Source organism: Amblyomma maculatum, chromosome 2 (assembly GCF_055883805.1).
Source record: "Amblyomma maculatum isolate TAMU_Amacu chromosome 2, ASM5588380v1, whole genome shotgun sequence".
NCBI lineage: Eukaryota > Metazoa > Arthropoda > Arachnida > Ixodida > Ixodidae > Amblyomma > Amblyomma maculatum.
In genome coordinates this window covers 151,320,021-151,347,061 of record NC_139345.1, presented here as the reverse complement: position 1 = coordinate 151,347,061, position 27,041 = coordinate 151,320,021, and the positions used below count along the sequence as shown (strand labels likewise).

At 47.8% G+C, this 27,041-nt stretch overlaps 1 protein-coding gene across 2 annotated transcripts in view; it reads right to left on the bottom strand.

Annotated features, from left to right (window-relative positions):
• The window catches only part of LOC146200180 (venom metalloproteinase antarease-like TserMP_B), a 58,418-nt gene that overhangs the window by 6,109 nt on the left and 25,268 nt on the right, over window positions 1-27,041 (bottom strand). The window contains exons 9-11 of one of the 2 annotated variants that reach the window (XM_084595416.1): window positions 26,711-26,819; window positions 25,791-25,958; window positions 24,398-24,533 (exon numbers count right to left, since the gene is read on the bottom strand). In XM_084595416.1, the coding sequence (XP_084451542.1) occupies window positions 24,398-24,533; window positions 25,791-25,958; window positions 26,711-26,819 (413 nt within the window). Of the gene's footprint in view, window positions 1-24,397; window positions 24,534-25,790; window positions 25,959-26,710; window positions 26,820-27,041 lie in introns of those variants that run through there. The other variant, XM_084595417.1, reaches the window with a different exon arrangement.

Sequence of the window (27,041 nt, the reverse complement as noted above, 5' to 3'; positions counted from 1 at the left end):
GCCTCCATCGAAACGCAGCCGCCGAGGCCGGGATCCCCCGCTATGAGCTCCTTCCGCAAATTTGGTGTACCTCCGCTCCTACGTACGTTGTACCGGCGACAATATATTGCTATGAGCTCCTTCCGCAAATTTGGTGTACCTCCGCTCCTACGTACGTTGTACCGGCGACAATATATTGACATTCCCTTTTCGAACGGAAACTATCACCGCATATGCATGCGACGCCGCTCCAGTCAGCTTGGCGCTCGACTCTATGAGCTATCACTCATTTGGGCAGCGCCCTATCTCAAGAAATCCATAAGGAACGTTTTACACGCACAAAAAGCATTGTGGGTGAGCAGGGATCGCGTTAAATGGGCACATTTTGATAGGCTGTTTGTAAACGATTCTACGCAACCTGGGAGCCTGCGTGTCTGCCCTAAATTAACACTTTTTAAGATAAATCTTTCAACGGCCGAAAAGGTGCGGGTAAAGCTAGCCACTCAACTTTTCAGCATGAGTGTAGCCAAATGCTTAGAATTCTAGTCTCAAAGAGGAACAAAAACACTAGAAAATGTGAAGGCAAAGGTAGAATTCACGCTTAGGCTTAACAATCTTTTTGACACCCTGAATCAAACACATCTGAAGGAGGGCGTCACCGTTGAAAGCGGAGGTTTAAGAGCCCGCACTTCATCGCTGTATTTCTAAACAACTGGGAAAAAGAAGTGGTATCAGGAAAAATATATCCAGCAGGTTACTTTACCGATCAAACCGCTCTAGGTCTTCGCGTGACTATTTTTTCCGCATTTGAACTACTAAGGTACCCGCCGAAAGAGAGCGGTTTCAAATACGTCTTAACCAGAACATTTAACCATGACTTGCTCGAACGCTTTTTCGGAGTTATCCGACAAGCTGGAGGTCAAAATGACCATCCGTCTATGCCCACATTTCTTCAGCTATATAATATGCGATCAGTCTATAGTCTAATTAAGCCCCCTAAATTCGGAAATCGTCAAGTTCATAATGTGGAATCTATGCACGGTATACCTGTGCTAACGTTGAACGACTTGAAAGTTGCTTTTGATCACAATGCCAAATCTGAGCGACACGTTCAGCTGCTGAAATATAAGCTAGATGGCTTGGTTGCCGTTAAGGCTGAGGTTTACATTGCGTTAGACAATTGTATGAGATACCGGCAGCTGTCGACTGCATAATTTATTATTTAGTTAGCTTCATATGCCGCACGGTCTTGAAGAATACCACCTATACGAAGTGCCGTAAAAGATCATTGGAAGAAAGTGCCCTTCATCAATAGCCAGAAAGCAGCGTTGTTCTCTGGAAAAATAGACGAGGTCTTATGCACTCAAAGTGAAGTATGTTTCACTTGCTCCATGCCACTGAAATTGAACTTCAAAAGCATGCAGCTCTGCGAAATGCGTATGAAGTGACGCTAGACAACATGCTTGACAACTACAACTTTAAGTTCTCCTGTTCCGACCTTAAAAAGGAAGTTGTGGCAACCGTGCTACACAATTATGTTGCCATGAAAATGAGGCAGTTTTGCAAAGGCCAAAAAGCTGATACGAAATATCAGACACAGGAGCTGCGTAAGCTGTCCAAGCTTCAGGAAGTGAACACCTAGGCTACTGTTTTGCTCTTTAAATTGCTGGAGTCATGTATACCTTGATGTGCGTGAAATTTGCGCTGGTGTGTCTTTTTATTTATGGATCAAAAACGTCTGTTCTAAAATTTGTGTTCGCTGCCAGTTCTGTGTAGATGTCAAAGAAATGGCAAGTCGCACAATGCCTTCGTGTTTTTGCTGGTTATGGTTTTTAGGTGATTCAAATTTTGTTGCTAATTGCGTAACCTTTAAAAACCAGGTGAAGGAAATCGTTTTCCACCGCCCTATTGTGTACCTACAAGCCTGTGCAGTTTATCTGTAGACGTAATGATTTTTCTTGCGTTGTGCACGGTTTTGCTTAACCGTCTGGCTAAGGCAGGTGCGTCATTATCATTTTTTTTACTGCGAAAGCAATACTACTTTCACTTTTCAGCCCTTCCCGTAGCGAAGCGGTGGCTACCATTAACGTTTAGCGTGACCTTTGGCGCGCCGCCAAGCACAGCTGCGCAAAAACAGGGGCTCCAACTCGCTAGGCGGTAGCTACCAACTGCGGCCTAACTCCCGCTCCTTCCACGAAAGGCACTACAGCCGGAGTGACGTCATCCACACCGCCGCAAAAACAGGGACCACAGAAACGATTGACCCTATTGCCGTCGATTGGGTGGAGGGGGTAGGAAAGAGAAACCTGGGACAGGACCGATGATTTCTCTGTACACTGTATACAGCTTACCCATACGAGACTGGGATTTGCTGTGCAGCCGTGCTAGGAGTGAGGCCCCATCTGGAGCATGGCTGAGACGATCAATGTGGGTCAGTCCCCTCTGGGCGAGTAGAAAATCCAGAGGATAGATACCAGCTTCCGCAAGGGTAGCGGGAATCTGTGAGGATTGAGGGACTCCGAGGAATCTTCTAATCCAGCGCCTTCGAATCGTGTCGAGACGAATGACTCGAGTCGACCGAAGGGAGACGAAGGGAAGGGCATATAGGATGACCGATGTCGCCGCTGCCTCGAAGAGCTTGATTGCCCAAGTGGAAGAACAACCATTGCCATTTGCAAGGAGACGCTGGACTGCTCTTCCCACACGATCAAGATGGGGAATGAGGCCTTTGTCAGCTGGGATCCAGGTGAGACGGTCGTCAATTGTGAGACCTAGGTATTTTACCTGGCGTTTCCATGGAAGAGGGGTTCCTTCGATATGCAAAGTTGCAAGACGGCGGGAACTCCGTGCTCCTCTGGGATGGTAGACGAGGGCCTCAGACTTAGTAGCCGAGAGGGTCAATCCCTTGGATGATAGGAAGTACTGGACGCCGTCCAGTGCCTGCTGCATAGCCTTCTTAGCGGAGACAATACGTCTCTTCGGAGCTCGGATCCAGAGGGCTATGTCATCTGCATAGATGGAGCAGGAAACTTTGTGGATTCTGATCTGCTGAACGAAGTTCGGTAGGCCAGCTAGGACGAGGTTGAACAGCCAAGGACTGAGGACTGATCCTTGGGGAACCCCAGATGTAACAGGACGAGGAGAGCTAAGTGTTTGCCCAACTCGAACTTGGAAGGAGCGATTGGAGAGGAATGCCGAGACAAAGCGACGCAGTTTCCCAGACACTCCAAGGGCATCCAGAGCCTGCTCAATGATGGTATGGGGCAGGTTGTCAAAAGCGGACTGGACATCCAGAAGAACCAGGAAGACAACGTCGCCCGCATATTTGGCTTCCTCAAGGGTGGAGACCACATCCGCTATAGAGTCTGCAGTACAGCGGTGCTTCCGAAATCCTGTCTGCATCTCTGGAAGGAAGTTGGTTGCTCTGGCGATCCATGTGAGTCGTTCCAGGGCAATGAACTCCATAGTCTTGCAGGCTGCAGATGTGAGAGATACAGGACGGTAGGAGGATAGTTGTTTAGCCGGCTTACGGGGCTTAAGGATGGGAACAACGATGGCATTTCTCCAGTTGTCCGGTAGTATGCTGCTGTCCCATGTGTCGTTGAAGACTGCGAGGAGGCGCTTCTTCTCCGGGGCATCCAGATTACGGAGCATCTGGAGTGTAAGTCCGTCAGCGCCAGGAGCTGATTTCTTCTTCGAGCGGTTGAGGGCACGGTGAAGCTCATGAGGGGCAATGGGTTCATTGCAGAGGGCAGAGATGGTCGGTGCCAAAGCTGCTGGCGGTGAAGGGGTAGCCCGAAGGGGCGAAGGGGGATTCGCCACTGGAAGTCCAGCGGATGGGGGGGGGCGTGACTGACTTGGAAAGACAGTCGGCAAGTTGCTCGGCCAAGTCTTGAAAGGAAATGCCTCTTGCGATGGCTGCTCCCAGGACAGGTTGTCGATTGGAGGCAACCTGCAAAAGGGATTTGAGGATGCGCCAGGCAGCAGAGGACTGTCTGGCTGACTGTATGGACCGGCAAATGCTGGCCCAGCTTTCCCGGGAGCGACGATTGGCCTGACGACGGCAGCAAGCATCGATCCTACGGAAGGCCTTCCAATGTTCGGGATGGTGGGTGCACTCGGCCACTCGCTCAGCCCTTCGTGTGGAGGCCCTAAGTCCAAGTAGACGTAGGTCCGGGACTGGTGCATGTAGTGGTACTGCGCAGGTGATTGTGGAGTTCTTGGCGCAACGTCCAAGAAAATCCAGGAAGTCACCTGCAAGTGGGATGTCTTTCACTCGTTCTCTGAACTCGGCCCATTTGGTAATGGGGTAGAGCTTTTCCCTCCTCCTGCCCCTATTCCTGTCTTTTTGGATACGGATGGTCTCACCAAACGTCACACCCCTGCAGCTGCCTTCCAGCAGGCAACTGCAGCCCTCCTTGAGGAGTGTAGAGGATCTACACTCCTCTTTACAGATGGCTCAGTTCGACCAGCTACCTTCCAAGTAGCTGCTGCTATGACAGCACCGCAGCTAGACCAGTCTAGGTCCTGCCGCCTGTCATTCCCTGCCAGTTCAACAGCTGCTGAGCTGGCCGGTCTACATCTAGCCGCACAGTTCATCGCTTGCAGTGTCCCTCCTGGACCTGTGAATGTTCTGTGCGACTCCAGATCTGCTCTGCAGCTCCTGACTATCTACCACGGCACAAACCTCTCGGTGAACATTCTCCGAGCCCGTCTCCTAGCCCTTCAGGACTCGGGGTATCAACTGGCCCTACATTGGGTTCCAGGACATACTGGAGTCCAGGGCAATGAAGAGGCGGATGCCCTGGCCAAAGCGGCGCACGACAACGGCGCCCCAGTCACTGAGGCTGTCACACCTTTTGACTTTTCAAGACCCCTCTTGAGAAGGTCGATAAGGTCTTTCCATCCTGACCGTCGTATTGCCGCTGGTGAACATCTCCAACGGCTCTCTGACAAACTTCCACGGAAGGACAAATCCCTCCTCCTACGACTTCGAATAGGCTGCACGTGGACTCCGTCCCGCATGTATGCCTGTGGCCGAGCTCCCAGCCCAGCCTGTCCCTCTTGCGGCAATACTGGCACACTGGGACACTTGCTCCTCGAGTGTCCAGCCTCCGCTGGCCATCGCCAGAAACTTCTGAATGGCTATCGGAATCTTGGTCTCCCTGCTGATACGGAAGGGCAATTGCTCTTCCCAGCTCGGAACCAACTTTCTGCTCACCGGCTCCTCCTGATTTATCTGCTCTGTTCTGTAGGCCTGCATGGGCCTATAGTGCTTCGTGCGAAAATGGCGGCGACATATACGGCGTCAGCAACCTTCCCCTCCCCAACCTTCCCCTAATTCCAACTTCCCCTTCCCCCTGGTCACCAAGAGTGATGCCACAAAGGTGGCCAACATAAGACGTGACCAGTATCCCCTCCCCAAAAAATAAACCATAGTCACCACCACCCCCACCACCCTATTGCCGTGTAAGGTAGCAGACGAAATTGGGAGCCTAAGTGAATGAGAAACTGAAGACTACAATGCCGTGAAGGCAAGTCTTAAAGAGGCATCGTTTGAATCCCGAGGCTTTGCGACTGCGTTTGATAAAATCCACAAACGCTACAGACGAATCCTGACTAGAGCTCAGCTACAACTGGAAAAAAAACCTAATAGAATGGTAAAGGACGCAGGCGTCCGCCTAGACGCAGACAAGATCATGGAATGCATCAGTCTAGAGAAAGTCTATCACACAATTCCAAATGGAATGAAGGTAAATACTTTGCAAAGGGCCTCTAAACTTGCGGAAGGGTGTGCGTCGCACCTCACGTTGCGCGGAAATCGTGGTGCAAAAAATCAGAGAGGGCCAGAAGGGTACCCTACTGGCACAAAACAAATACAACGGCGCGAAGCCGTTTTTTAGGAATATCGGAGCGATGAAAGGGGACAACCCCTCAGGAGGGGAGGCGAATCAGCCAGAGAAACCCTCCAATAAACGGTTTCAAAAAAACTGAAACGAAAAAAGATATGAGGCACAAAGTAATAGTGTCTGTTTCAAAAGTCATCAACCGAGACGCTTTGCATCAAGTGGTCCAAATAAGCGCGTCCTATTTCCGTTTGTAAGCGATACTGGTGAGAATTTGACTTTACTCAAGACATTGATGGAAGAATGCACTTTGAATAGGAAAAACATACAGAGTGCTAAGGGATTCCGCAACTATCAAGGATGTAGATCGCCCGTCGTCTGTGTCTGCGACAGATTTCACAGGTGAATGCGCCTGAATTAGGGAAGTGGTGCAGGAAGATACCGCCTGTCTGTCGTTGGCCCCATCGGTTCGCTTGCTACGGAAGACGTGGTTTCAGAAAACGTGCCCATGGAATAACGTTAATTTGTTTTAGAATAGGTCTGAGATATTGCTGATAAAGAGGGGAACTGCCTTTCAGCAAGGCGAAATTAGTGCGCTTACCCGCTATAAAGCCAGAAACCTGATCAGCCATTTAAAATACGATGTAACCGTTGTGACATGTAAGTGGAGCACAGTTTCATGTTGTGGAGGAGAAAATGAAGGGGTCACGAAGACCTAGGCAAAGACAGTGCCACCGTGACCGATTCGGATGAGTGGGAAGAGGATGAGGCGGTGGAGTCCAGCTCTTTGTTACCGCCGTCGATTAACCGTTTCGAGCGCTGTCTCTCTCTTCAAAAGGAGCCGTTTATTGAGGAACCGGGGGCAGACGAAACAATAAAAAAGCTCCGGGATTCGAACAGACAAGGAGTGTCAGTAAATAACGTCAAACTGGTCAAAAGGAATGGCCTGTTGCTTCGTCATTACCAGAATAGAAGAGGGGTAATTTTCAATCAGCAGGTTGTGCTAACGAAGTAAAGACAGCACTTGCTGAATATCTGTCATAGCAGTGGCTGGTCGGGTCACCTCGTAGTAAATAACAGTAAAACGCGTCTCCGCCTAGAATTCTACTGGCCAAGTTGTCTCCGCGACGTAGAAGAGTGCGTGCGTTCATGAAAAATTTGTCATAGCAGCGGCTGGTCGGGTCACCTCGTAGTAAATAACAGTAAAACGCGTCTCCACCTAGAATTTTACTGGCCAAGTTGTTTCCGCGACATGGAAGAGTGCTTGCGTTCATGAGAAATTTGTGAAGAGTAGAAAAGCCGCACGACAAGGTCAAAGTTACAATGTAAATAGTCCCCGTTATAACGGAGCCATTCAAACGTATTTTCATCAACATCGTGGGGTCGTTACCGATGACTAAGAGAAATAAGTTTTGCGATAATATTGTGCCCAGCTACTAAATTCTCAGAGGCAGTGCCGCTAAAGGAGTTGACCTCCACTAGTGTAATAGATGGTCTGCTGTCAGTTTTTGCGCGCGTAGAGTTTCCATCAGAGGTGCAGACTGATCAGAGTTCTGTGTTTACCAGCGCGTTGAAAACCAGATTTTTAGATTGGTTCATAATCAGGCTGATTTACAGCTCGGCGGGCCACTCCCAATCTAAAAGGGTCGAGAAGAGGAGCGACTCTAGTATCGAGCGAGTCCTTCATGCTCTTTTCTATGAACGCTGGAAAAATTTCGATAATCGCATTCCAGCTACACTGTTGGCACTTTGAACAGTGCCTCAGGAATCAACAGGGTTTGCTCCGGCTCAGCTTGTTTTTTCAAGAAGGGTTTTCTGGCGGGCTAGTTGCTGCTTGTCGTCCATGATTAAACTGCGCGAAAAAACACGGACAGAGACATGGATATTAATCTAGAATTAACGCCCTCACATATCTGTTAGTCATACAACCCCAGAATGAACAAGCAGTTACTGCCCCGCCGGGGTGGTACAGTGGTAAGACGCCCGACTACTGTCCAGAGTTCCCGGGCTCGAACCCGACCACGTCGGCTGCGTTTCGATGGAGGTTAAAGATCCCCAGGTGGTCGAAATTACTCCGTAGCCCTCCACTATGGCTCCCCTTTCTCTCCTCCCGTTTTCAGTCCCACCTTCATTCCTTCCCTTACGGCGCGCTTCCGGTGTCCACATAGCAAGTGTGACAGATACTGCGCCTTTCCCTTTCCGTGAACCAATTATTATTATTAACAACCAATTACTACCCTTTGACAGTGCACATTCAAAACTAGTTAAAAGAGCGATTGTTCACATTGCCTGCTGCTGGGTATCCGCGGCAACTACTAGCCTGTGTTTGTGAAAGTCTGCTACAGGGGATGAAGAATACGAACCGAAAAATGAACGCAGACCGAAAACCAGTGTGTGTTATGCCTTATCTGCACCGAGCGTCTCACAATTTAAAGAAAGTTGCAGGTAGATACGGCGTCAAACTCGTGTTTTTTGAGCGCCATGTAAGCTCGCTAAACTGTGCAATCATGAACCGAGATGATAGGCAGCAAAAATGCACCTTAAATCACAGCCTTGAGTACACTGAATGTGCCAGAGAAGTTATCAGATGCCATTATCCTGTGGCAAATTGTACATCTGTCAAACCGGGCGATGTTTCAATGAGAGGGCAGCTGAACATGTTCGCAACCTTTCTGCCACCTCAGGGGGAAATTTAGCTTTGCATTGTAAGAAGTGCAAAAAAAAGAACGATTGTCAGCCGTTTCTTTAAAGCACAGGGCGACGGTTAGAACTAAAACGGAAAGGGAGATAATTGAGGCGTTCCTAATCGCAAAATTTCGAAGAATTGTGCGAGCACACCGTCTATTATGCTTTCTGATAAAGAAATCTCGTATTTATTTAGAAAGGAACACTTTAAACCGTCCTTTTTAAACCTGCATCCGTACTCATGTTAATTGTTCTTTCCATCCTTCTTAGATTTTAGCCGGTTTTTTTTTTTTTCATTTTCATTGCTCGTGTCGCCTTTACCTTTGTGTTGTCTCTTAACCAACCGGGAGACGGGAGATCTATCGGGAACGGACGCGCCTGTCGAGGCACCGCGCACATACGCGGAGGTAACAAACTTTTATCGCGAGCTAAGATGCCCGTACCCCGCACTTCTCCCCGACCTCGACCGGGCGCAAGCCACGATACTCAGACGCCTACAAACAAAGGCCATTCTTAGCCCCTACCGATTATCGTTAATTACTAACGGAGAATTCAACCCTGCATGCCGGCACTGCGGTGACAGGACGCAGGCCACTCAAGACCATATACTCTGGGAATGCGCCAGAAATCCCCCTCCAAAGACACTCTTGCCAGCTCCCTCAGCGGAGGAATGGGACAAGCTGTTGGCCAGCCCAAGAAAAACTACGCAACTGGCCCTCGTCACGCGAGCTCAAGAGGTCGCTCCCGACTGGAGGCCACCCTAGACTCGCCCCAGCCCGAAATAATTCCTTTCATTTCGTGGCAATAAAAGTTGTTACCACCACCATCTTTCACCCTCAGTTTTACAGTTTTGTCCTCGGCGGTTTTCTTAGTTTTTAGTTCATTTCAGCTTGCGTCTTTTAGTGGCTTTGTATCTTCATCGTTTTCTACTATTACTGTCGGTGTCGCGTCTCATCCCTTATGGCTGAGTAACTTTTGCTAGTATACAGAGTTTTGTTGATGCCCTCATTCGTGGTATTGGTAGAGTGAATTTGCGTAGTTCTTCTCGAAATTAGGTTCTTTTCGGTGACTTGAAGACGTGGCAAATTTCACCACAGGTACGCCCCGTCCAAGACGGTGATCAGAGACGACGAAATATGGATAACGACACTTGAGAGTTACAAAGAGAATAACATAAGTTTATATACAAAACTTAGCAATATTTACAGCAAGGTTAGGCAAAAGATACATGGATCTGGCTAGGTCGGCCTATCCGAAGATGTAGACATCAAGCTATAGCTCAGAACATCGGACTGGTCTCTCGGGTTTGGTTTTAAGCCCTCCGTGTCCAGCCCACATTTCCATTACGTCCAATCGCCACGAACTTCAACATGATTGGTTCGTTGCCACGTGCAACTTCAGCAGTGCAAGTGAAACCCTTTGCCCACAACGAATGAAAGAAAAACACAAACCACAAAACACAAAACGTCACATGCTGCCCACATTCCACTGTACACCTTGCCGTGTTGTCGCGCCAAGATTATCACAGCAAATGAGCAGGGTCGTTAGCGGACCGCCGCCGTCTCGCGCCCCCGCTCTTCCTAAAATTTGCAAAGTTCGTGACCTCCGGCTTAGCGGCGGCGCGACGAAAAGACGCTCGGTAAATCGGTCCTCCTGCGAACGTCTTCTCCTTTGTTCAACGTTCCCCATCACTCTTCCACCGGCACCGAATGTCACCCGTCTGGACGCGGCGTGTCTGTGAACGGACGTTTCAACCGCGACGGCGGTGTCGTGTCGGCTCGTATAAAAAGCATACTGCAGGTATGCACAAAGCAGCTTAACTTCCCCCTCTTGGGGACTCGATTGCCTGTCAGCCGCCCGGTGACACTCGTCAATCTAATGGCTTCCCCTGCTTTATCCGGTGATTCGCGGCGCCTTGTCGTCTGCACGCAGCTAGTACCAATTCATGGCCGCTCGCGCGCAGGCATTTGTGGACAGTGCTCGCACACGCGCGCGCGAGCGATGCGAACTCGTTGACCGTCTTTACTTTGTAAATAATGTACAAAGCTCCCCCTGTCCTTTCTTCCTATCGCACCCCTCTCTACTTCCCCTCGCTATCCTCTCCCTATCCCCTTTTCCTTCCCACCGGCCGCAGCTCAAGTGCTTCAGTTTTTTAGATAGCAGTTGCCGTGGCCGGCAATACTCTTTTCCTTCTTTTGGATTATTTAAATAAAGTAAATAAACCACTACCACCACCAAGCCAACCTACCACGAGGTACTGAGTACCTAGCCGCTAATCCGGGGGTGCCTAGAGATACCTTACAGGTAGTATCTTCACTTTCAGGATTTTTATTCTTCCGGTTCTCTGTTATTCTTTTCTCAAGTTTCAATGGTGTGTAAGCTGGTTTCAATGGTGTGTAACCGGTGTCCGCGCATCGTGTGCGCGTATCTGTCAACAATTATCTGTTTTTGATCCCGGCTGTGTCATGTGATGGTTGTTTTGAGCGTATAAAAGGCATTCGAAGCGTTTTACGAACAAAAGTTTGAAGTTCTGCGCTCTGTGTGTGTACGTGTTTTCTCTCTCTGTCCGTGTTTTTTCGCTCAAGTTAATCATAAACGAGCTTGTTTATGCCAGGAAATTATGTCGCCGATGCTCATGCTAAGAGAAGCATTGGAAGGCCGAGGCGGAGACTAATCAGTGGCGGCGTACGTCCTCACCTTGTTGGAGATGATTACCAAAGCTGTGAGCTCGCGGAGAAAACAAAATAGAGTTAGCAGACAAACCGTTAAAGTCGATTATGATCGAAATGCGAGAGAGCGCTCATTTAGTTCATGTGAAAAGGTCCTTTTCCTCGGACCCTCGAAGGCAAACAAACTAGAAATCCGATGGGAGGGTCCAGAAGTAGTTTTGGAAAAGCTATCTGCCACAAATTAGGCAGTCAAAATGCGAAGGAAGCGAAAGATGTGCAAAAAATATCACGCAAATCTTCTGAAACCCTATAGGGAACGCGATTCAATCGTAAATACCACTGTGAACTTTCCCGAAGAGGTTACGGAGAACATACAAGACCTGCAATGTGCCACTCAAACTTTTTTAGTTAAGGATACAGAAAGGGAGGACTGTATTTCCTAATTGTCTTGATGCCAGCAGTAGCAACGGCCTTCGAGAGGGGATCGAACAGTTCAAAGATCTATTCTCAGAGCTACCAGGGAGCATAGACTTGGTGATTCGGCCGTCTTTTGCTGAAGGCCTTACCGAATGTCGCGTAAACAGTGGGCCATTCTGGCGAACTAGGTGAGACAGATGTTGAAGTTGGGGGCCATCAGGAAAGTTGAGGGTTACTATAACTCACAAAAAGTCATTGTTCAGGCCCCAGGAAAGGATCCTCAACCTTGCGTTGACTATAGAGCTTCCAATGCAAAGTTAAATGCAATCAGAAAACATCGGATCTTTCCGACTGCCAAAATTGAAGAATGGATTGAGCAAGTCAGTGGAGCAAAAGTCATTTCGACACTGGGCATCGTGCGAGGATACTGACAGGTGCAACAATCGGAGAGAGCCAAGAGTTGCGCAGCATCTGTACTCCTTTCGGAATGTTCTCTCCGACAGTGCTGTTTTTGCCTCAAAAACGTGCCGTTTTGTTATTCCAGGCTAAGAGTAAGGTGGTGACGAAATCTGGAAGCCTTTTGTGTGCCTTACCTAGGCGATGTAGCCAGCTATTCTGACAGCTGGGCCCAGCACTTATGTCACTTGAGACAGGTGCTCACTAGACTAAAAAGCGCCGGCCTGATAGTAAACCCTCCAGAATGTCAACTTGGACAAACGAAAGTCACTTAACTCAGCCATGTCGTCCGGAAAGGCATTCGTAAGTCCGGAGAGGTAAATCTGTTCGCCCTTTTGGCATACCCACCGCTGAAAACAAAGCAATATGTGACGCCCTTTCTCCGCCTTGTAGGGTACAATCGGCAATACATATCGCGGTACTCAGAAATAGCTAGCGCTCTTACTGATGCTTTGTGCAGGAGTGAACCCGAGGAGGTCAAATGAAACGCCGCGAAAAAAAAGACTATTTCGAGCACTGAAGGAAGCACTAATGAGTGATCCCGTATTAAAGTCGTCGAATTACAGCAAGCCCTACCTATTCCAATGCGATGCGAGCAACAAGGACATGGATGCAGTACGATGTGCCAGAGATGGCAATGGAAATGATCACCGCGCTTCTGAAAAAGAATGTGCGTGCCTGGGGTTACCGATTCAAGCAAAAATCTACAAAGAGAACGAGGGGAAGGAGGAAGAGGAGTTTTGGAACTCGGAGAGCGCGTAGTAGAGACTGGGTGCCTAGTTGTGGTATTGACAGCTGAGGTTTAAATGCAGTAAGAGGCGGCCTGGAGTCTACCCTGCTTCTATATTTTTGTGCCGAGCCCGGAAAGGTAATGTGAGCTCCTCCATCGATCCTTCGTACTAGTTACTAGAAGAAAATTCAATGGCCCCCGGAAATATACCAGGAACTCTGCCAGCGAACCCCACCGTCTAGAGACGAAGAAGGCTTCAGCGAGGTACCATAGACCGCATCAAAATAAAGTAAGTCCTTCAATGTGCTTTTCTGACCCGGCTGTGCAATGAGGCAAGTGAAAGTTTGAAATTGAATGAAGGAACTGTTACTGAGTTAAAGGTTTTTAACGGCTGATTGAAAACCTGCAACGACGACTTACCCTTGCTCAATAAGATGGAGCTTTTTAAAGAAAACGTTTTGGTATATGTCTTATCTGCGCTAGGGTAATAGAAAACAACTACAAGAACGACAATGCTTCTTTGCTACTAAATTGAGACCCTTCAGGCGTCTGCTCCTTCTACCGACAGCTATCTGTTTATGAAAGCAGCATTTGAGCTCCCTATGGCATCAGCAGTGTCTACGAAAGCGTCGTCACCAGAGCATTTCGCCTAATACATTTCAACCAGCAATTCTCTAATTGAGCTCAAAGAGAGGCAAGTCAGTGCCACCGTGTTCCTGGGAATCCCAGGTTTCAAATTATTCGAGCCAAACCCAAAGGAATCAACGGAGGAGGCAAAGTACAACAAGTCGTCGCAGAGATTGATGATTTTAAATGGGCCCAGAGCGATGCCAGCAGTTACAGAGGGGTGGCTGCCATACAGTGTGAAACACCTTTGGAACAGACGTATTGCAATCAGAGATTAATCCAGAAGGGGGTGTCCCAGAATTATACCAGTTAGGAACGGTAAACGTTGAGGAAAGGGTTCTGGGCTGTTTACAAAAGAGATTCTTTCAGACATCAAACGAATGAAGATTGCGAACTAGCGGAACATGTTGATCATGCGCATCACTACATAGCCATGGAGTGATCACCCAAAAGAATCGACTTTACCGGCCCGCACAGGTAAGAGCCTGGCAAGAAAGCGCCTATGGGATGTAGCGACCTAACTCAAGGCCCCCAGAAATCGTCAGCAGAAAACGATGGACGCGCAATACGTAATTCTGAGCAAAGCAAGAAAGACAGTGAACAGCACAGATACTCAGCCTCCTTCTTCTGAAGAACATGCGAGAAGAAGGAGCCGCAACAGTTATTCCAGTTGCCCTGTCGACATTTGTAAACGCTATGAAAGCTCAGGAGGTGAAAACTAAAGAGATCCTCTACGGTGTTATTACACAAGCGCGAGAACTAAGTGGTGCAATGCTGCAAAAGGTTGAGGAAGAAGGAGAACGAATCATCGAGCAGCCTAGGAATGTGGTGGCCACTGTTTCAAAGAAAAAAGGACAGTGCGCAGAAAACATGCGGTGGGAACCAAGAGTGCTGTTTCAGAGTGCAGTGGTGTGTTGTGTCAGAGTATGCATGTGAGTTATGTCAAAGTGTTGACGTCAGTAATGTGCGCCTAGAACCTCTAGCTGCAGCTATGAACTTCCAGCACCGAGCTAACAAGTTTAAGCAGATGAACAAGATCAATGTCAATAATACTAGAAGTGAATTGGTGCAAAGCCAAACAAGGTTCATGCCGGGGAGCACGGCTCCAAGAAGAAGATGGCGTCCATGTCCTGTGCCCTGTCCGTGTTGCGCAAAATGTTCCACATTGAATATATCGGGCCCTACACGGCATGCACCAAGATGACTGAGAGTGAGTAGGAGCTTTACGAAGTGAGCCTCAAGCCAGACGTACAGCAGGGACTGCATGAAACCATCAGTTCTCTGGGTATCGAGACTGTCACTCTCCCAGAAAACGCGGAACAGCTATGTGACCCCTTTTTGTTCGAAGTGGCAAAGTAGCAAACGAGCACTATAAACTTCCAGTCTAAACCTCTTACGAAAGCATCTTGCACCGCATCCATTAATCTCAGGTGTTCATCATAAGGGGTGCCACAGGCTGCGGAAAAAGTACCCAGGTGCCACACTACATAGTGGGCTCTTACAAGAACTGAGGGATTGATTTATTGTGGTCACTCAGCCCGACGAACCAGCGCAGTGCTTGCTGGCCATATAGCAGAATACTCGGAAGAACTTGAACTCACAGTGTGGGCTACAGTGTAGATTCGAATGTGTGCTGCAATACGTTCTGCACGTTCTGCACTGTTGGTGCCCCTGTTGCGGAAGTTAGAAACTGAGCTTCGTAGCTCATGTGATTGGCGAGATTAGCTAGCGAAACGGTGCAACCAACTTCATCATGGTGGCTATCAGAGGCCACTGAGGTGACACCGTTCAAGCTTTAAGGTATCCCTCACCTCAGAGTGCGGAGCGCCTGATAGAGACTGGTCGCATTATTGTGGCATTGATAGCCGAGGATTAAACGCACTTAGAGGCGGCCTGGTGTCTGCCCTGCTTCTTCTTTACCTGGTGTAGGCGCTACAAAAAATAGCCTACTTTGAATCTGGTGCGAAGTTCATTGTAGAAACAGACCACTGTCCTGTGACCTGGCTGGAGTGCACTTTGGGCAAACATGGACGCCTTCTGCACTGGAGCCTTACTCTGCAACAATTCAGCTTCGAGGTAATGTACAAAAAAGGAGAAGCACATACTAACGCAGACGGCTTATGTTGCTGCTTCTAAGCCGAAAAGAGAGTAAGGAGTAAATCAAGATAAAATACCTAGGAAGAAGAGAAGGTTACAAATTTTTCTTCTCCCGAAAACCTTTCTTATTTTTGTGTATATTTATACCTTAACGAAAAAGGCTCTGCGGTGCGCATGGGTGCTCGCGGTTAACCCGCCACCTGCTGGTAACCGTTTATGCACATAAAAACCTGACTCATCTAAGGATATAGGGAAGAGCATAAACTGGCGTTGTATTTAGCCCAGGTCGACTACATCCAGCCTAAAGCGTCAAGTTTCATACCATGTGAGACCGGGAAAAACTTCGGAGCCAAGATGTTGGGCACGGCGAGAAGCGGCTGCAGACCTCTAACCTTAGTGCTCGACTTCCCGGCTGAGTTGTGATCCTGTGATCATCACGTGTGCCTTGTCGGTCGAGGCCTTCACTTAGCAGACATCTCGGAGAGATCGGGGACTCCCGCCCTCGAAGCAGAGGAGACATCTCGGAGGGAACGAGGGATTGCCGGATCGAGGCAAGCGACTCGTGAAGCAGATTTCGATTCGTGCCTCGGAGTTTGCACGCCACCAACATGGATTGCGCCTTCAATGACGAGGCTAGGGAGTGTCTGTGTTGGCAGCGTCTATATTGTTCTGGGCTGTGTGTGTGCGTTTGCGCGTGATTTGCGGTGCACCGGGAACTAGCAAAGCATCCTGTGCTCCTTGCTGACCGAGAAACTACTGTGAGGTCCAGCGCCCATGATGAGTGACCAGCATTTCTTCGGGATCGGATAAATCTGGCACCTGTGTACACGCGTGATGCCGTCGAATGTACAAGCGAACTATGCGCTGTAGTCCGCTTTCCTTTCAGGACATGCAAATAAATTATTAGATGAAAGGCAGAGCCCCAGCAACAATGGTTGAGTCCAGTCCGATTCAGTGATGCCACCGCAAGACAACTCCCAAGTAAGAGCTCTGCTGATTGAAGGAAAAGGCTGGTCCCTGAGAGAAAAACCCTATTCAAAGGCTCAGGACTGCATTGTTCTTGGCGCCATTCTTGCCGCCTTTCTCTCACGGCACTCCGTAGCCATGTATATACGCATATATATATATATATATATATATATATATATATATATATATATATATATATATATATATATATATATATATATACAGGGCCTTGAATATTCGCAAAGTAGCAAAGTATAGTCTAAGTTATCTGATAAGCGATTCAACATCGGCACTTGCCTAGATTTTTCGAAATAGAGAAAAAAGCTGCTCTCGGTGGCGTGCACAATTTTCGCAGAAGAGAGTCGAAAAGCTATTTTGACATGTTACGTCATCTGTCGAGCAGTGAGACAAGCTCTATCCCGGCCGTTGGCGCGCTTGTTTCGCTGCCCGAAAGATGACACACCACGTCAAAATAGCTTTTCGACTCTCTTCTGCGAAAATTGTGCACGCCGCCGAGAGCAGTTTTTTCACGATTTCGGAAAATCTAGGCAAGTACCGATGTTGAATTACTTACCTGATAACGTAGATGATATTTTGCTACTTTGTGAACGTTACTTCAGCTCGAATAGGGAAGCAGATTATACATAGGAACTTTTTAAATACAAGCTCCCAAATATTCAAGACCATGTATAGAGAAAGAGAGAGAGATCAATTAAGGGGAAATGAGGGTGCTCGTTATAATACATGAAGGAAAGAAGCCAACAGTCGGCGAGGCCAAGGAAAGCGCTGGGGATGGTACTTTGTCTTTTTTTTAATGTTTACTCGGATAATCACAGAAATTAGTAATGTAATCTGTTTAGCGGAAAGATAATTAAACACAAATTAGAAGAAAAAACAACTTGTCGATGGTGGGAAACGAACCCACGACCTCCGAATATCGCGTCCGGTGCTCTTCCAACTGAGCTACATCGGCCGCTGTCCCCCATGCTACTTGCTTGGGTATTTATGTTGTTCAGACAACATAAAAACCCAAGCAAGTAGCAGGGGGGACAGCGGCCGATGTAGCTTAGTTAGAAGAGCACCAAGTAGTAGGGGGAACAGCGGCCGATGTAGCTCAGTAGGAAGAGCACCGGACGCGATATTCGGAGGCCATGGGTTCGGTTCCCACCATCGGCACGTTGTTTTTTCATAGATCAAATCGGTGACTTTCCGCCAGACGCAGTAAAGGCCTACGTAACGAGGCAGGAGGTTTTCGCACGTCCCCACACGGCGGGCCGGGAGCCAAAGTACGAGGGAACCAGAAGGGGTAGTGGACGTCACGGTGATGAAGGTCATAACGACGCTTTTGAGAGCGCTGAGACGCTTCAAGCTGCTCTCGAGCAATGTGGCGGGTGGCATCAGTGTGGTCGATGGCATCCGAAGCGTAGCTGCAGGAAGAGTCAAGAGGAAGAAAGGTGTCGAATGGGAGTAAAGGGTCACGGCCGAAGAGTAGATTAAAGGGAGAGTATCCGTAGGTATCATGGCGTGAGGAGTTAGAGGCGAACGTGACGAAAGGTAAGGAGACGTCCCAGTCACGATGGTGATCGGACACATACACAGACAGCATACTGGCCAGTGTGCCATTAAGGCGCTCAGTAAGACAGTTCGTTTGCAGATGTTAGGCCGTGGTGAATTTGTGACGAGTAGCGCATGAGCGGAGAAGGTCATAAACCACTTGAGAGAAGAAACAGCGGCCACGATCTGTGAGCAGTTGACGTGGAGCGGCATGAATGAAGAAGACGTCATGCAGAAGAAAGTCGGCAACGTCGGAGGCGCAGCTGGTGAGAATAGCCCTGGTTACAGCATATCGGGTGGTATAATCAGTCGCCACAGCACTCCATTTGTTTCCAGAAGTCGGCGTCGGAAAAGGCCCAAGAAGATTGAGGCCCACACGAGAAAAGGGCTCAGTCGGCACTGCAATTGGTTGCAGGGGCCCACTAGGTTGAAGCGAGGGTGTCTTACGGCGCTGACACAGCTCACAAGCGACGACGTAACGACGAACAGAGCGGTAGAGACACGGCCAGAAAAAAATTGGAGGACGCTTAAGCCTCGCCTTCAAGAGTGGAATGCGATAACGTTATTGCACCTCGTTTGAACCGCCCACTCATTCGCTCGGTATGCTCTTGAGTCACACAAATACATAGTTTTCATGCTCAACACTTCTAAGTGCACTGTACAACTTTTTTCTAATTATTTGTTCAAACAAATGCTTCTCACAATCTACATTATCGCACTGTGTTGTGCACACTACAACGTTTCTTGCTCCCGTGTTCCTTTAGCGTTCACACGCACTGAGTATGTCGGTCAGTCACACATCGCAGGGGACGCTTTTCCAGCAGAAGCGCTACGGCGGAAGCGATCACGTTAGAGGCGTCCGGCATCAGACGCTGCATCTAGCAATCGCGCTGTGAGCGGAGAGAGGAGCCGTGTCGCCTAAACACCACTGTTCGAGTGACACACGCTGGATGTTGGAAGGGGAAAGAGCGAGAAAACTTATTAAACGCAAGGGTATTGGGGCATCCTCGCACCGGTATCCGCGCGGCCGAAGGGGAGAAGCGGGTGAGCGAAGATAGTGATCTAAAGAAAGGAAAGACGCTTGATTCTACAACCCGTGAGGGTGCACGGCGAAACGTGAGGGGCGAGTGGCGCGCCACGTGTCGGAGCAGCGCCGCACATTGCGAGGAGGGGTTCTGTGTTTTCCGCAAGATGGCTCTGCATGTGCGCAAAGCGCAGGAGAAATGTAGCGGAAACGTACTTCGCTACTCGTGTAACTGCGACTTCTATAAGTAACATGCTCATAATTACCGATATACACCGCAGTATAACGTTCTACGGCACGTTTATAAGGCAACACCGCATTCACTAGAAGCGCTTTTGTACCACTTTCAAGCATCGAACTCGTGGCTGAGTGGTAGCGTCTCCGTCTCACACTGCGGAGACACTGGTTCCATTCCCACCCAGCCCATCTTGGAAGTTGCTTTTTATTTATGAAGTGCATGCCGGGATTTATCGCTCACGGCCAACGCCGCCGATGACACCGGCTTTTCTGCGGCACGAGCTCCTTAACGCTACCGCGTTAAAATCTGCGTCGTACACTGTCATACGTGCGTGATGCTCCCAAGTGTCCTGCTGTAGGAGCGTCGTAAAGCTGGTAGAGAACAGCAGAGCGCTGCCGAGCCGGGACGACCAGTAAAAGGTCGCGCCATCTGGACGCATATTGCATCTGTATAATATCTCGTTATGGAGCACAAACATGTTGGCGGAAGGATCGGGGTGGTTGCGCAGCTGGTCAATAACCTCAGCACCTGGTAATATACCCAGCACCTCTGCCAAATAATAAGGAAAAGTACGCAGCGATAAACGATAGTTCATTGTTAGAAGCCCACTACACACCAAAGAACGAAACCACCTCAGCCTGAGCGTCGTCGTCTTCAGTACACCGCACCAGCACATCGTCGTCGTCTGGGCATTGCGCTCCGTAACAATATCAACGACAACGTAATCCGAACAATACTTTCACATACAGCGAAAAATCGTGACATAGTCATGCTTCTTCTGTCTATGCTAAGAAATAGTTTGCATTTTCTTGTCCTAATGCTGGTCATATGGCCAAGGAAGAATTCAATGTATTGTTCATGGGAACAAACATTTTGCGGAGCTATATTTTGTTGCCCGTAATGAACATGCTTTTGTAAATAACTACATGTCTAACAAAAAAGTTCGAGACAGTGTAAAATAAATCAAAAATGTTGTTTGGGCAACGTTTTCAGGGCTCTTAGATGTGAAGAAAAAAATTACTGCCTGTCCCGTAAGTTAGCGTGGATGCAAAGTGAAATGCTAATGGCAACGGAGCGCGGCGCCATTCTTGTTGATAGTGAAAAAGCCATTGCTACGCGCAACGCCCCTTTCAACCTGAAGCACCCTTTTTACCCTGAAGCTGTCGACTGTAAAAGGCCCCTGACTGCCAACGAATGACAACGGAGTGTATGGTGTCGCGCTTCTGCCTTTCGAGCGGCGTTGCTAGAAATGGCAAATAGGTGGTGCAGTGGTAAGACATACGGTTACTGTGCCGAAGTTCCCGTTTCTAACCCGACCAAGGCGGCTGCGTTTCGATGAAGGCGAAACGAAGTGTCGTCCGTGTGCTGGGCGATGTCAGCGCACGTTAAAGATCCCCAGGCGGTCGAAATTACTCCGTAGCCCTCCACTATGGCTCCACTTTCTTTCCACTTTCACTCCCACCTTCATTCCTTAACTTACGGCGCGGTGTCCACAGCAAGCAAGTGAAACAGTTACCGCCCCTTTCCCTTCCTATAGATCAATCAATCAATCAGGTGCCCACAGAGCAAGTGTGATAGATACTGCGCCTTTCCCTTCGTGTGAACCAATTGTTATTATTATTAAAATTGAACGCCATTGAGTTTCACAGCTTGAGTAACATCTCAACGAACATCGCGAACGAATTCGAGGTAATAAAATTTTTTACTCGTTTGCGCAGCATAAAATGGGGGAGAACTTGTATAGATAAATCTCGTTCGCGCCCACATGTTCTGGTTTTGGTGGCCGGAAGAGCAGTTGTCCATTTTGGCTCCACATTACGTCATGGTCCGCGACGACGTGCGTAAAAGCTTTTCGTGGTTAAAAAAGTTGTAGAGCTAACCTGAATGCCTAACCCATCAACCAGCGTGAGTTTATTTAGGTCTGACTCGAAAATGTGTGTAGGTGTGAAAGGCTCCGGTCCTAAGCCGGCAGAATCGACGGCAGGATTCGCTCTCTGTCCCTATTTTTCAAAGCAAGGATTTAGAGCAGTCCCAGAAGTCGTTACGGCGTGAGACACGGCATCCCTCTCCATGCAAATACGGTCACATTTTCAAATTTTGGTTTCCACGTGGAAGTGCCTGCGCGGTCTTTTTTGAGGCAGTCGTGTTCGGATGAAAGTTATGAAGACGGCGACGCTCAGCGTGAGAGCTAGCAACTGTACATAACCCTTGCGATGTCCAGTTGCTGCGATAACAAAAAAGAAGCAGTAGTGGCTGAGTTGCCTGATGCGGTGGCTATGGAAGCTCACCTGAGCGCTCCGCGGTGTCTGGATTGCGTTGACGACCGCATCTTACGCTGTGTATATTACTAAGGCGAAAGTCTTTATATGCGCTTGTATTAGCCGTTTTTGCGGCGGAAAACGTGTGTCCCGCTTGGCGCGCGTTTAAGTGTGGGACTGCAGATGGCAGGAAAGCTAGACAAGATGAGACTTCTATAGGAAATACGCAGTATCTCTTACTTTCTCCGACAAGTTTGAGTTTGGATGGTACGCCATCGCTCCAACCCGCCGGGGTGGCGCAATGGTTATGGCGCTCGACTGCTGTGCCAAGGACGCGGGATAGAATCCCGGCCTCTGGTTGGTTGGTTGGTTCACAGGAAGGGAAAGGCGCAGTATCTGTCACACTTGCTCTGTGGACACCTGAACCGCGCCGTAAGGGAAGGAAGGAAGGTGGGAGTGAAAGTGGAAAGAGAGAAAGGGGCGCCGTAGTGGAGGGCTACGGAGTAATTTCGACCACCTGGAGATCTTTAACGTGCGCTGACAGCGGCCACTTTTCGTTCGAGGCGAAAAGCAAGGCGCTCGTCTACTACGCGATGTCAGTGCACGCGAAAGAATCCCAGGTGGTCAAAATTTCTGGAGTCCACTACGGCGTCTCTCATGGCCTGAGTTGCTTTGGGACGTTAAACCCCACAAAACAGAAAACAAACATACGTCATCTCTCTAGAAGCGTGGCGTTCCTTGGCGCGCGTTCAAGTGTGGGACTGCAAATGGCAGGAACGCTGGACAAGAAGAGAGATCTCCGGCTTTCGCCTTTCACCAATTTAGTCGCTAAAGTCCCTCGTAATTTTTTATTGAATATGCGCCCCTGACATCGTTCGTGACGCCACACTCTGATGGCAGCAGAATATCTTGAGCGCATCAAGGGCTTGTACCCGACATTTGGCAGCCCACCATCTTTTGCTTCGCTCAACGCAGGCGTGAAAATGAGAATTTTTGTGCGAATGAAATGAAGCATAATTTTATAAAACCCACTGTTTTCGATGCACCATTTTGTATTTAAAGCAAATATTTGTTTCGAGTTACAATTGTAGACGAGTCTGAAAGAAAGAACCGGAAGTGGGCGCACTATATACGGTCGCGCAAGCACAAAACATAATCCCAAGCCAGGCAATGTTTTGGGGCCGACACTGCCAGCGAGCCCCAAGTGGCTCCTTATCCTTGATCGTATGGCTGCTACGGGAAGATTTATAATGCTTGTACTGGGATACTGAAACATCGCCGATGGGTGTGGTGTGCCCATTAAGCTACAACAATGGAATTACCGCGGAGTGGTGACAGACGAACAAATACGGTAATGCAAATGCTGCGTTACATGCACAGTTCGCTAAGTGGTTTCGTGTTGGGTTTGAGTTGCTGTAACCCGTCTTGAGGACATGAATAACAGTACGCAGGTTCATCTTGCAGACGCTGACCACTTGCAGGCACGTGTTTTTCTGGACTGATCGTAACTAATCATCAGAGACTGAAGCATACTAACGCGCAAAAATATCGCACTGGTTGCTTCTGTGCACGGCATTCAAGCGTTGACCTTTAGGAAGCACAGTCCGTTCATTTTAACTCCCCATACTACAGCAGAGAGCATTTTCACCTGTTCATCTTTTGAGCGCATAATGTTTTTTGGCGGGCGTAGTTACACAACTCTGCCGGCCTAGTTACACTGTTTGTAATGCGAAATGCTAGAAAACTGTTCATAAATTCTTCGATATAGTCGCACAATCTCACGTAGTGGTAATTGCTGTCCAGAAGTGAGGAAAGCAGCGATTAGTTTCCAAAAGTAACACTTTATTTGTCCACGGCGGTGAGATTTTCAGTCAGCCTAATAGGGCTGTCTGGAGCTCACAAAGAAACCTGCATGCAGCGTTGCCGATACCAACAATCTGCTGGGCGGTTGTCGAAGAACTCAATGCCTGCTGCTCCCGGAAGCGCTGAATTTAAAATATGCGACACATAATGCAGACAAAACACCCAAATACCTACAACATGGAAAGATGCGAAAGCAGTGAGGCACGGTACCGATCCACCAAGGTAATTCTCGAAGGTCTTCGCATCTCGTGTCAAAGGGTGATGAAGTGTACCGGCGGAGTTTGAGCATCAACAAACTATGCAACCCTCCATGGCAGCATACTACAACAGGCACAAAGACGAATCACAACATATCCCACCGCAGAAGTATTTCTCGTCTGCACCTGCTTCATAGTTTCTACCATGACACTCCACTCCTTAAACCGGGCTACTGCTACCCTTGCATCTATTTTAAGCCGCACCGATCACCCTCAGCAGGAATATCTTCGTGCCGCACAAAGTATTGTGTTTATTCATTTTCCCCAGCACCTCTGCCAATTGAAACGCCATTCACAGGTAAGTTTTCCGCATTATCGAGTTTATTATTTTTAAGGCTGCTGTATGTTACCTAAATTTTTGACAATGTATTTAGATCTGCTTTTACTGTTCATATATTACGCAACACAATTTTTTGTCCGCAGATGCCTATTATTTTATTTTTGCGCTGCTGTGTTATGCATCGCATTTCCTTTCACAGCCTTCTCGACTACCTTCGTTTTATCAGCGTATTTAAATACATTAATATATGCTGTCGAAATTAACATTTATATGCTGGGCATTTAACATTCCCACTCGCTCCCAAAACTTTCATTTTCATCCGAGTGAAAACATGTAGGCGACAATGTTCATGGCAGCCGACCTTCCTCTGGTACTTTTATTCTAGCATCCAAATCGGAGGTTGGAAGAGGCAATCGACACTATAAGCAAATTTTGAAAATATACGCACCATATCAGCAGTGACGTTGCGCTGGTTTTTGACTACTTGTCTACAATAATCATCGGGCGAAACCTGCATTCCAGGATATTTGCCATCTTCTCTTTTTTCATCGCCTGTAACATCCCAGCATAATTTTCCTCGCAATCTGTCGTGAGTGTAAAGCAATGGAAGGTTCCTTCAAATAGATTGTTTTGCATTGCCAAATAGTTTTACTATTTTGCTTAAACTTCTAAACAAAATCAGTTGATACTTTGTAAAGTGTAAGTGCGAGATTGCAAAAGAAAAAGCAGGCGCTTTGATAAGCACTATTCGAGCTTTTGTCCCACGGGCATCAGTATGTCACCGAGTGACTTCCTAGCTCACTCCAAATCAGATATCTTCCTAAGGCTTCTTCTATGCATGATTTTCACCACTGAGGTCATTAATGCCCACCAAACCTCGCAAGTCTAGAGGATGAAGCCATAAATTTATATGTCACCTACTTACCCCTTCTTTTGCGAAGGCACGAAAGCTCGAACTCGACGCTCATTTTAACATGTCAAAGCATATATTCTTCAATATGCTCCCCTCACATCATGGCTCACCAATGGCGCGGATAGAGCGAGTCGACCAAAGTGCCCGCACGAAATTTCAATCATCATTTTTGTGGGCAAGTATCATTAAGGACATATCATTAAGTATCAATAAGTATTATAGAGTATCATTAAGGACTTTTAATTAAGGACATATGTAAGAAGTAGCAGTAAATAATTATGACAGTGAAAAGCTTCAATGCTTAACACTAACTGAAAGCAATAAGCTGCGGATGCAGCTTATTGATTTCAGTGCACAACAGTGCACAAAGAACGGTTGTGTAGCGCTTTTGATAGGGAACCACTTGCGTGCTTTCTGCAACACCATTCTCAACTCTGTGTTACGGCGACGGAATTTCGAACAAACAGGCTGTAAGTACTTCGCGTAATAATCCAACTCCTGCCAAACTTCAGGCACAATCTCACTATAAAACGCATATGTTTTGCTTCGCGTATCCTCCCATTTTGAGCTTTTGCCACTATTGCCTCTTACAACTACTTACCTCTGTCAGAACCAGCAGGGGCTATTTGTTCTTCCTGCAATATTGTCTGCTTTAGTACTATTTTTTGTATTTCAACTAGCATACCAATTCGTGCCTGTTGTTGCGTACCCACTGTTTCCTACGGTACACTTATGTGGAGTGGGGATCAGGTTATCCTCGGCCAGGCACATATGCGAATCGTGCCCAATGCTCATTGTCTGTAGACGTTTGCTGCAATGGTTCTAGTTTTCCCCATTTAAATTGATATCGAAATACTTTGTTCACTCACTTCCATAGTTCAATCAGGTCCAAGAGCCTAAGATTCGAGTTTGGAAGTGGGAAACTCACAGGATTACAAATCGCATTTGCTCAAGGCTGCATTCAGAGAAGCGATGTCGGTTAGGCCCATTGTCGATGTAGCTCATGATGAAACCGCTGCTCCAAAGGCACCTTTGAGATCCTGGGTGTCCAGGCATTGAGGGCAAGGGTGGGCTTTCGTCATGGGCAGAGCCTAGCCTATAAAACATGTTAACAATAAAAAAAAACATTAAGATTTTTTTATTGTCTCTGTCAGTGACATTATTACCAAAGATATAACACTTCGCGAAGCATATTACGACAGTAATGTGCAAGGTACGCGTACAGATGTCATGAAAGCCCCGCACTAGAATCAAGGCACACATCAGCCTCTATGAGCTGTCTGCCTTGCTGACTTTGAACGACACTTGAATGAACCGTGGTTTGCCGAGATGTCCGGAACGTTAAGGGCATGAAGTGTGGACTTGACCTCAATGTTCGTTTTATATATTTTGGCTCAATTTGAGCTAAAATAATTGCTAATTTGACAAGGCTTGCCATTCGCACCTTTCTGCTCCTCGGCTAATCTGCTAGTACGGAACTTGACTTAGAACAATAGGGGCCAAAATTGGCAGTCTTTGCTCGTCTCCCAGGACGGTCCGCGAATGAAGTGATATATGCGAATGATAGAATTAAAATATATTTATTTTCGCCAGATAATGTTGGTGGCCCTTTTCCCTCGTGTAGGGAGGCACTTATGCATTGGTAAAATCTTGCCTGTTTGCTATAAACCCATATTGAAACGTCCAGAAAAAGCGTCGATTACTACATTATTACAAGGTGAATTTGGAAAGCCCTTAAACAAATGAACAGATACACGTGCCTACACTGGCTAGAGACTGCCTTTCGAAAATACAAAAAGTAACTTTCATGCACTGGTGCCTGTAAATCCAAATGTGCTCGATACTTACACGTGCGCAATTTCGTGAGCCATGGTGTAAATTCCAGTATAGTATCCAGCAGCATCTTCTCCAAGCGCCACAAAGTATTCAGTACACAAGCCAGCTTGGTATCCGATACCTGAAGGAAACATCTATGTTTTAAAGAAGGCACAGTTTTATTTACTATTGTGTGCAAATGAATCACCCCTGAACTCACCTAAAGCTTTAGACAACGCGTGTTTCTGGAAGGTTACAGCACCGGCAATGAAAAAGTACGTATTTTATAGAGCCTTTGCTGTTTAAACATTGATAGAGGCGGCAATATCGTATGCAGTCAGCATTTATATGACTTGGTTGCTTC